The 11,222-nt window shown below is 43.9% G+C and overlaps 1 protein-coding gene across 5 annotated transcripts in view; it reads left to right on the forward strand.

The window, feature by feature from the left end:
- Window positions 1-217: 217 nt before the first annotated feature.
- CENPE (centromere protein E) overlaps window positions 218-11,222 on the forward strand; it is a 38,395-nt gene continuing 27,390 nt past the window's right edge. For 3 of the 5 annotated variants that reach the window (XM_083631573.1, XM_083631572.1, XM_083631576.1), the window contains exons 1-13: window positions 265-415; window positions 2,580-2,674; window positions 2,908-2,997; window positions 3,078-3,196; window positions 3,883-4,005; window positions 4,299-4,380; window positions 4,883-4,950; window positions 5,559-5,624; window positions 7,180-7,231; window positions 8,260-8,347; window positions 8,635-8,764; window positions 9,430-9,549; window positions 10,293-10,427. In XM_083631573.1, coding sequence (XP_083487699.1) covers window positions 360-415; window positions 2,580-2,674; window positions 2,908-2,997; window positions 3,078-3,196; window positions 3,883-4,005; window positions 4,299-4,380; window positions 4,883-4,950; window positions 5,559-5,624; window positions 7,180-7,231; window positions 8,260-8,347; window positions 8,635-8,764; window positions 9,430-9,549; window positions 10,293-10,427 — 1,224 coding nt within the window. In that variant the 5' untranslated portion in view covers window positions 265-359. Of the gene's footprint in view, window positions 416-2,579; window positions 2,675-2,907; window positions 2,998-3,077; window positions 3,197-3,882; window positions 4,006-4,298; window positions 4,381-4,882; window positions 4,951-5,558; window positions 5,625-7,179; window positions 7,232-8,259; window positions 8,348-8,634; window positions 8,765-9,429; window positions 9,550-10,292; window positions 10,428-11,222 lie in introns of all 5 variants that reach the window. The other 2 variants (XM_083631575.1, XM_083631574.1) reach the window with 2 other exon arrangements.

The following is an 11,222-nucleotide window of genomic DNA, read 5'->3' on the forward strand; positions in this document are numbered from 1 at the left end:
TTTTAACCCTAGCACCACCGCGGCCCTTTTAAAACAAGGAAAAGGGGGAAGCCAGGGGAGTATTCCGCACCCTTTTCACTCATTTCCCGAGGGACAAGAAGGAGGCTCGAATCTGACGAAATTCCCTCTGGTACTTTAGCGCTCTTTGTTTCATCGCCTCCCCCCGCCCAGGCGCCTGAGATGGATTCGCCCGCCCACCCCTGCCCTTAGATATTACTGCGGGCCAACCTGTGGGCGGGGATTGAGTGTCTACGTCACCAACGGACCAATAGAAAAGGGTCCCGGGGGGAAATTCAAACTGTGGAAGTGAAATAGTGGTCCGGTGGCGGGTGAGGGCGGTGGCGGCTTCATTTGGAGAGATGGCTGAGGAAGGCGGCGTCACGGTCTGCGTTCGGGTGCGCCCGCTTATTGCGAGGTGAGTTTCTGGGTGGGGGGGAAACAGGAGTGCACATCAATTCCCCCACATTTCGCTCCGCGTTTACTCCGAAGTAACCCCTCCCCGGTGTTTCTAAGGGGTCTACTTCGAAGTAAGCACGCGTGGAGAGGTGCGCGGCCTTAACAGCCTGGCTAAACGTATGCGAAGCCCTGAGAAGGAAGCCTGACTCTTGAATGGGGCGCACACCCTTTTCCTGCGACTGGCCTCTGTTTCTATTTCTATTTGCTTTTAAATGCTTCTCCCCATTTTTAAAAAAAAATGCGCGTGGGTTAAAAGGGAAAAAAATCTGGGTTTTTTAATTGCTGTAACCCCGGCTTGTGATGGTGAAGGGCGGGTAATACATTTGCTGTTGAAAATAATCATGAAAGTCCTTCCAACCCTGCTTCCCCACTCTCCTTAAATTTTTTAATTTATAAATAAATAACCCATCTGGCTGTGGTTCCCGACCATTGTTTGACCATGCCCCACCTAAGCATCTCTAAAATCCTGATGCCCCCCTCCCCCGTGACAGATAATTCTTATTATTCAAAAAGCGAACTCCTATTCACGTGGAGGAAGCCTAAAAGGCCATTGACTGTTGATAACTCATTCTCAAATTGCCCCCCTGTGGGGTTGTGCCCCACGTTGGGAACCATCGGACTAGGAGCTGGGAGACCAGGGTTCGAATCCTCGCTCGGCCATGTGGCTTGCTTGGGCCAGTCACTTGACTGACAGCCTGACCTATCTTGCAGGGCCATTATGGGGATTAAGTGAGGAAGGGGGGAGATGTGCAAGGCCACTTTAGCTCCTTGCAGAGGGTGGCATATAAGTTAAATAAGTACTCAGCTGCTTGCAGCCATTCTCGTTCTAGCCCCCAGTTATCTTTGGATGGCTGACATGAGGTGGACAAGAAAGCCTCCTCCATTTAAGGCCAGGAACCTTTTCCAGCCACTACTGAGAATGCTTGGTTCCCTATTTGCGGGGGCTATGGCTTTATCTGTGAGGCTAATGGCATCCTCAGCATCTTAGAGTAATCTGTATTTCCATAGCGACCACTAGGGTGATGGTGCTCTCCAGAAAATGGTAGCCATTTCCCCACCACCTTCACTTGGTTGGAGGCAACATCATCTTGTAAGTAGAATAACAATAGCCAGAAGAACAGTAGGCAAACTATAGCTAGAGTTGGTGTGTTGAGTTTTGGAGTGGGCTGGAGGATGGCTTGACGTGCTCCATGCGCTAAATCCCAAAGCTCTGGCAGCAGGTGGGAGGAAGCAGCCCTAGAAATTTATGGAGAAGCAAGATCTGCTAGGGAGTTAATGCTGTGAGCCCATCCTATGCTCGGGTTGTATATACAGTATGTCAGTAAAACCATATCCTTAAAATGCTATTTGTCTTTTAGGTAGGTGTGTATAAGGTTGTGCTGTAAATGTGAGAGGCACTTGTTTTATAATCTTCAGAAAGTGAATATTATGTCTAAAATGCTCCAGAAGGGTATGGGTATACTCTAGAGCAGGCATACTTTAAAGGCATTTAATCAAACAGGAGCTGGACTTTAAAAGTTGTTCTCAGAGGGACAGAGCAAACACTCACAGGTGCTTCATTCCTAGGACTAGTTCCACCACCCTTAAATTTGGATACAAATAAGTGCTTACAATGCACTTTGCACATGCTCTGCACAGCAAGGTATTCAATATAACTTGCACATTGTCATAATGTTAAGTCAACAGCTGCAAACATCTCTAGATTTTTAATTATTTTTTTATTTTTTAAAATTTCTATATCGCTTTATATTTTTAAGAAAAATCTCACAGCGGTTTACAGCATATTTAATCCATAAAACAAAACAACCTGAAGAAAGTCAAATATAGAGTATACAGTCAAAGCAACATAACAGAAAACTAAAATATGATCTTAAAGATTTTCAAAATAAAACATTATGAACTACAGAATACATATTTAACATAGTAGGGTTGGGGACTGTGGGTCCTGCCCCCTCATGTTCCTTCAGCCTCATGAGGAGCCTCTTAAGTAGGCCTGGTGAGTGTGGGCCCCTGAGATAGTCTCAGGACCAGACAATTAGAAGATCAGTGTGGGTCTAAATATTTCTTTAACACCATCAATTTCTCTATACTCTGGAATCTCTAACAGTGTTTTCTTCCTTAAGAGAGAATGCAGACCATGAAGAGAAACAGAACATTTTGTGGAAAACTGAGGAATGCACCATATCTCAGGTTGATGGGACAAAATCTTTCACCTTTGGTAAGCACTCAATAAACACTGAAATACTTTGCAAACTTCTCTGAGGGTTTGTTTGTTTGCAATCAAGTGCTGTATAAATTTTATTAAGTACATAAATATTGGTATACCATAAAAACATGCAAACAACTTTTTTGAAAGCAGCCAGGTGTGTTTCTACCAGTCTAACTTACAAGTTGGCAAATCTTGAAGATGGAGTGAACTGAACCTTTTTTCTTTTTCTTTTCTTTTTGAAGATCGGGTGTTTCATTCTTCAGAAAATACCACAGAAGTCTACGAAGGGGTGGCTGCTTCAATTATAAAGTCTGCTGTTCAGGGATATAATGGTACCTTAAAGATCAACACATTTGAATGCTTCCACTGTATTTGGGTAGTGTTCTGAGCTAACCATTGCTTTTCCTTTTAGGAACTATTTTTGCCTATGGCCAAACTGCTTCGGGGAAAACTTACACAATGTTGGGCACTAAAGATTGCCCAGGAATCATACCGATGGCCATCAATGATGTTTTCAATAGCATCTGTGGAGTAAGTTTTTCTACTAGATGAACTTTGTTTCAGATACCATATTAGTGCTGCAAAGCTGCATATTGAACCTGCTTTGATGATTTCTTAGCTCCACTTAGTAGAAAAGGCTGTGCAGCCCCTATATAGCAGTTTCCATTTCCCACATAATAATATTGTTGGCCATTAAGTATTGTGAGTGGAACCAAACAGTAATACCTCCGCGAACGTCTACCTTGTCAAGCATCCATTCCAGCAAATGTCCGCGGCAAACCCTGAAGTACCGGAACGGGTTACTTCTGGCTTTGCCGCTCGCGCATGTGCAGAAGCGCAAACAGCTCCGCACGCGTGCGCAGACGCAGCGCTTTGCCCTGCATCCTTTTCAGCTAGCGGCTGGGGCTCTGGAACGGATCCCGGCCGCAAAATGAGGTACGACTGTATAGAGATCAGGAATGGGAAACTCTGTTGTTCTTCAGAAGTTGTTGGTGTCTGATCCCATCACATCCAACAGCTATGCTAGCTGGGGCTGATAGGAGCTGCAGTGCAGCATCATTTGGAGGTCCATAGTTCCCCATCTGTAGTATAGTTCATAAGGCAGGTGGGAATGTTTTAGTGATGGCATTGGATGGGGTGGAGGGGGCAGGGAGCCATGTTACATTAGTTCTCTACAATTAGGGATGCTCATGCATGCATGCTCTTTACTTTTTTAGAATCCTGACAGGGAGTTCCTACTCCGTGTATCATATATGGAAATCCACAATGATAGAGTTCAGGACCTACTGTGCAGCAACATAAAAAAAAAGAAACCCTTGGTTGTTCGTGAAGACATCAGTGTAAGTAACCATTGCTACCTTTCCAAGTGACAGTGCCAAAGCTCCCACATGGCCTTGTAACAGGGAAGATAAAATTCTGGAAGTCAGCATGGTGTTGACAGTTGCCTACTTGGACTCTGCCCATTTTGCTTCTGCGTTGATTAAAATCTATTTTTCTTAAAGTTGACCTAAAGTTAGCTAACTGCCTAATAGCTTTGCATTGCCTATATACAAAGAGGTAACACCTAGAATCAATACTGTCATGTTATGTGATTTTATATTATTTTAATTTTATTTTTTAAAATCTCTTGTAGAGGCAAATCTTTGTTGAAGATCTGAGCGAAGAGGTGGTGGTTTCTCCAGAGCAAGTTGTGAGCTGGCTGCAGAAAGGAGAAAGTAAGACTTAATATCTGGTGTGACTTAAACACATACAGAGCTTCCTGTACAGCTCTGATACAGTGGTACCTTGGTTTATGAACTTAATCTGTTCCGGAAGTTCGTTCCAAAACCTAGGTGCGCCTTCCCATAGAAAGTAATGCAAAATGGATTAATTCATTCCAGACTTTTAAAAACAATCAGTAGCTGAACTGGGATCCACACAGATCCCCCGCCCCGCTGCTGCGGGAAATGTTCCCTAGAGGTGCACCTCCCATAGCGGCAAGGGGGGGAGTTGTGCGCCCACCAACCAGATGACAATGGAAGTGTGGCACTCAAAATGGAAGTGCACCCCCGAACGGAGTATGTTCGTATACCAAAAAAAAAAAAAAAATGCAACCCGGAACACTCATTTTCAGGTTTGAAGTGTTCATAATCCAGAAAGTTTAACTAGGCTATTCATAACCTGAGGTACCACTGTACTTCTAAATCCATCAACTTTATTGTGTTTTGTTCTGAATAGAAAACAGACACTATGGTGAGACCAATATGAATGACAGAAGTAGCCGCTCGCATGCAATCTTCCGCATGGTAAGTGATCATGAATTTTTATTTTACTGATTTCTTTTAGTTCAGAGATCGGAAACCTCTGGCCCTCTCTGATGTTCCCGGACTCCAAAGTCCCATCAGTTCTGACCATTGGCCATACTGATGGGAGATGGAGTCCAACAACATCCAGAGGGCACCAGGTTCCCTATTCCTGGTTAGTACCTGGCTATGATGTCTGGAAGGATATGAGAGGGAGATATTTGTTGTTGTTGTTTTGTTGTTGTTATACAATTCTACCACTGGGCAATTTACAATATAAAAACACAAAAATATATGCCATAAGAATAAACAGAAACAATAAAACACATGGTTTAAAAGGCCGTTGATCGTTTAATTAACCAAAGGCCTAGGAGAAGAGGAATATTTTTGCCTGGCACCTAAAATATGTAACAAAAGCACCAGGCATGCCTCCCTGGGGAGAACATTCCACAAGATATGCCAGTTCTAGGTTCTGTTGGTCGAGGGTAGGTGTGCTACAGTATGTAGACCCACACGTCACAAACTGGTATTCGTGGTGGCTACTTTTGTTGGTTTATAATTTGTGATGTGATAGTAAAACAATTTCACAACCTTGCTTGCTTTTTTTCAAGATAATTGAAAGCAAAGAGAAGACTGATAGTTCAAGCTACGATGGCGCTGTAATGGTATCACACTTGGTGAGTTCTTTGAAAGATAGAACTGAGGTTTGTAAATGGGTTGGTAGAAAAAACTACTATTGAAGGATGCTGCAGCTTGTGTGCATTACAGGAGCATGAGACGGATCAGACCAATGGCCTGTTTGTTCTAGCATCCTGTCCTCGCAGTGGTGAACCAGGTGCCTGAGATCCAAGCAGGACCCCAGCTTAACAGCAGTTTCTCTACTTAAGATTCACAGCAGCTGGTAGTGGAGGTGGAACTTAGCCATCATAGCTAGTAGTCCTTGCTAGACTTGTACTCTGTGGATTTGTCTGATCCTCTTTTAAAGGCTTCCAAGTTTAATTCCATAGTTTAACTATGTACCATGTGAAGATGTTCTCTCTCTTGTCTGTCCTGAATCTTAGCTTTGTTGGCTGGCCCTGAGTTCTAGAATTATATGAGAGAGATGGAGAGAAACTTAGCCCTATCTGCCTTCTCGATACCATGCATAATCTTATACACCTCTAGCAGGTCCCTCCTTAACTTGCCTTTTCTCTGAAAGCCCCAAATGCTTTAACACTTGGAAGAAAGAGGTTTGTGTGCCATATGACCCACTCTGCCCCCTAAGCTAGGCTGCTGCCCTAAGACGAAGTAGAGGATGTTGTCTTGCCACCAGTCTGGTTGACTTGGCTATACAGAAAGGGGTGCCATCAGAAAGGGAGGGGAGGGGTGCCATCTTCTGCTTCGGCTCAGGTAGCGAAATATATTGGGCCAGCCTTGTGTGCTTTCTGTTTGAGATCTGGCCGGCAGAGCCAAATATATATTGGGACTGTGGAAGGCTAATGAACTTCTGAAGTGTTTAGTAGGGCTGTTTCTGCCTGGGAAATAGCAGCAGCAGAAATTCAGTTGCTCTGGGTTTCCAGTCCGTTTGGCACAGCAGTCATAATGCTTATTCAAAAGCAAGTTCCATAAACAATGCCCATATTATTATTACATTTATGTCCCATCTTCAAGAAGCTAAGGTGGCCTACTTGATTTCCCCCCCCCTCCATTTTAGCCTTACATCAACCCTATGAGGTAGGTTAGGTTGAGAGACCAAGGTGACTCAGTGAGCTTTGTGGCCATGTGGGGATTTGAACCCTGGCCTCCTAGGTCCTAGCCAGACACTCACCACTATGCCACATTGGTTCCTTGGACTATAGTAGAAATTCAGTTATGTCTGTTCTTCTTAAAGTGGTCAAAACATCAAATAGGAGAGTATGCACATCCTTCTACCTTTTTCTTCTGTTGCAGACCATCCTGAATCTGAGATGCAATCTAAAAATTCCTCTGTTCTTTCGCTTTCATTAAATGTTAAATGTTGTTCAGTTGAACGTATTTTCTCCCAGATGTAGTGACCAGTGCTGCACAAAATTGTTGTTCCTTTGATTTAAACTCCTGGCCAGGGACCTTTTTCTGCTCATGTACAGTCTCAGGAACTCATTTTTCTCAGGCTTTTATCTGCCACTGTTTGGAATTCAGTCATTCAATCAATAGGTGATTTGAATAGATCTTGTGTGAGACTGGTGTCTAACACAGTCTGTCTTGAATTTTCAGAATTTCGTAGATCTGGCAGGAAGCGAAAGAGCTAGCCAGACTGGTGCTGAAGGTATGTAGCTGATGATGATTGAGCTTTTCTGGTAATCTGCTAAATACTAACTTGTAAAACATGTAAAAAATCCAACAAGTAATTTCCACCCCCAGGGTTCTGTTGCTGGGCATGCTTGCTCTTATTTATGTAAGCCATTTACAGCTTAACAGTAAAATTCATCATATTTGGAACACAAGACTGATGCAGATGTAACATTCCCACCTGGTAGACTCTTGCACAAAAATCTAACTTCTCTATGGCAAGGATGAGGAATCTGTGGTGCTCTAGAATTTGAATACAAACTCCTAGCAATCCTAGTCAATATGACCAGTGGTCAGCAATGATGGAACAACACACTGGAGGACCACAAGTTCCTCATCCCTGCTTCTGCAGAGACTATTGTAAACCGCACCACTATCCTTGGAATGAAGGGTGGTATATAAATTTAATGAATATAATATTTGGTTATAGGCCTTCTAGCGTTATCTTCCTCCTTTTGGCTGAAATTATTCAATGTTTCGGAGTTAAATGGCATAATTCATCACACCACTAATGTTGAAATCTTATTGGGTGTCTCCAATGCTGTCCTTTCAGTGACAGAAGGAATCGGTTGGCAAAACAGGGAGATTTTGGGGGGGGGGGTGATGAACCCTACACAGGACCCTGTGCCCCTCTTTAATCTGCTGCAGAGGACTGAGGAATCATCTAGAGCAGATTTAAGGACGGAATGGGGAATCGCTGAAAAATGCCCATTCTGCTGATAGTTGCCTTTTGTCAGGAGACAGGCAACTTTGGATACTGCCCAGTATTGTTATTTAACACTTTATAAAGTGCCTAAAACTTTCTCTTAATAGGAATCTGTTTTCATATCTGAAAAGATTGTGAGCCTATGGGCAGGTAAAAACAATACAGTAGGGGGTGAAATGGAGAACGAAGAAGAAAGCAATCAAATTCAGGAGCTCTTGACTATGTTAACTCCCAATATGGTAGCAAAACAAATTTTGTGGAAGGAGCTGTCTGAAAATAAAATTATGTTTGATGCCTAGGGATTCGTCTCAAAGAAGGTTGCAATATAAACCGGAGCCTCTCCATCTTGGGCCAAGTTATCAAGAAGCTATGTGACGATCAGGCTGGGTAAGGACAATGTAGTTAAGAAAGGTTCTTTAGTTTGTGCTGTAGTGAAAAGTGTTCTCACTTTATTCTAGACCAGGCAGCCAATGTAGTACCATCCCTAGGTGGTTTGACTACAGTTCCCACCACACAGGTCTGGGCTTGATGGGAGTTGTCATCCAACAACCTTTGGAAGACACCACATTGGGCTGTCTCTGTCCTATGTAATTGATCAGCTCTTGGGCCAATTTTGCCTCTTCTTAATAAGTAAAAACTTCCTTGTTCCTTTTTTGGTCATCCTCTTTCACCAGAGGCTACATTAACTACAGAGATAGCAAACTGACACGGATTCTGCAGAATTCGCTGGGTGGAAATGCTAAGACTGTTATTATCTGCACAGTCACTCCGGCATCCTTAGAAGAAACTCTTAGCACACTCCAGGTAAAACCGTACAGTTCCATTTCCTTCCCCGAAAAGGTTTGTGGGCAAAATTGCTCAAAGTGACAAGTAGGCAAGAAATTATTTCCCTTTCTCTTTAAACTTGCATGCTTTGTTCTAGTATATGTAACTGCAGTTATAGATCTATGAGAAATCAAACTTCCCCTTCAATGGGAAGTAGTCTAGCACTTCCTCTAATAGCTGGCATGGATACTGACATTTGCAGAAGCAACCCCTTCAACTCTTTTTAAAAAGAGAGCCTGTGAAGACTAAGCTTTCATGGTAGTCATGGAGTCTTGAATATCAGGTGGAAAAGGAAAAACTGCGGAGGAATGGCCTACTTGAGCTCCTGATAGCTTATCTGTTGCCCTCCAGATGTTGGAGGACTCCAGCTCCCGTCAACATGGTCAGATGATGGGAGTTGTAGTTCAACAACAACTGGAGGGCACAAGATTGGCTAACCTAGGCTTATCCCTTCTGTGGGGAGGTGAAGGTATGCTGCAACATTTCGTTTAATGCATCCCATTTGTATTTACTGTAATAGCAAATGTTGATTTTTATGATTCCATGCTTCTATAATTTTCGAAAAGAGATTTTGCACAAATGTAATTTTTTCCTGACTTCACCTTCAAAGAGCAGTTCTGACTCCATGTGCCCATCTCTCCTAGTTTGCCAGTACAGCTAAAAATATGAAAAATAGCCCCATAGTAAACGAAGTTCTAACTGAGGATGCCCTTCTAAAGAGATATCGTTCAGAAATAGAAGACCTGAAACGACGCCTAGAAGAGGTAAGTTGTCTACCTTGATATCTAAGAGGCTGGAACAGGTCGAGTCTGGCCAAATTTCAATGGCAACTCTTAATAAAGTTGATGACCATTTCGTGCAGGGGTTCCATTCCCTGCCCCCACATATGTTGGAGGAGCATATATAAGTGTACCACAGCCCTGTTACACCCTTTTTGTGACATGCTGAGCAACGTTTTTGGGTCACTTCCAGGTTCATCACCATATGCAATCACATGTCTTTCGGATGCACATTAATTGGTCGTTGCGTGTTTTCAACCCTTTCCACACTGAGGGGTGCAGACACAATTTCATGGAACTTAAATGCTTTCATTGTTTAATGCTGATGTTTAACCTTCACAGCCATTAGTACTTATAGTACGTTATTACCATCACAGTAATATACAAACGAACAACCACAATTCTCGCAAGCAAGAAGGGGTCTACACAAAAGCACACAGCTATCCTAGCCAATGTAGCATGCTAGGGTAAATTTTTCTGTAATGTAAACTTCAATACGTTCTCCAGGCACCACACACATGGATTTGTTTTGAGGGATTTTACTACCCCAAGATAGATTGAAAATGTGGCCTGGGGTAGTAAAAGTATTCCCAAAAGTGTGTAAGTTTTCAGCAGGTCTTAGGAAAATCTGTTATGAAGGGTATTTTTTTTATTTCTTGGGAAATCACCTTACTATGAACAACATTGTGTGCCTTTCGACCTTTGGTATTGATGCTTTCCCTTTGTAGGTTTCACCACAATCTCAGCTGGCACAGATCATTGAAGAGAAGAACGCTCTTCAGAAAGAACAGCAGGAGAAAATAAGGGCTCTCACTGAGATGCTGGTGACGGCACCTTCTTTTGCATCTGCGCAAGACTTCAAGGTAATATTTAAAAATTGAAGTGTTGTGGGACCTTTGGTGGAAAACTGGTGGTTCTTCCACATTTCTTGTAGCAGCTGTTATTAAGTAACCAAATGGGGTGAGGGAAACCTGGGAATGACTAGAAGGGTGCCACTGTAGAAAAGGCCCTTCCAACTTGTGGAAGCTTAACATAGCTCTGTTAAGGCATGCTTGAAGCAGGAAGCTCATACTGGGAAGCTGGTATAAGAACAGGCACCAGCGACTGAGTGTGCTTTAATGGTGCCAGGAGGGTGGTGGGTGAATGGAGCCTGCTGCTCTCCAGTCCAGCCCTCGCCACCGAGGGCCCTGCGCAACTTTGCAGCTCGTGGAGGGCAGCGTGAGAAGGATGCCATGTGCCCTCAACCAAGGCCTGGGATCGAAGGGCATGTGGCAGTTGCGTCTTAAGTCACTCTCCCCGGCTCCCAGCCTTTAAAATAGAGCTTTGTGTAGACTTCCGGGTTGGCGCCATCGCCGAATGGCGGACTCCCTCCGAGATCCGGAGGGAGTCTGCTCGGCAGGGGCTGGGTTCTACCGCACCGGCGATGCGGGGACCCTTAGAAACCACGGCCACGGAGGCCGTGGACATGGAGACTCGGCTTGCACCGTTAGCGCCCTCCCGACTCGTGAAGGAGCCTTTTTAAAGGCTACGGATCGGGTGCCGGGGAGAAGCGTGGTGCCTTGAGTTTTCTGCTTCCCCTGCTGAGCGAAGCCGCATGCCATCCGGCGGAGAGCGCTGACTTCTTCCATTGAAAATTCGGACTTTTCAACAACAACCCG

This window comes from Podarcis filfolensis, assembly GCF_964270895.1.
Source record: "Podarcis filfolensis genome assembly, chromosome: 9".
Lineage (NCBI taxonomy): Eukaryota > Metazoa > Chordata > Lepidosauria > Squamata > Lacertidae > Podarcis > Podarcis filfolensis.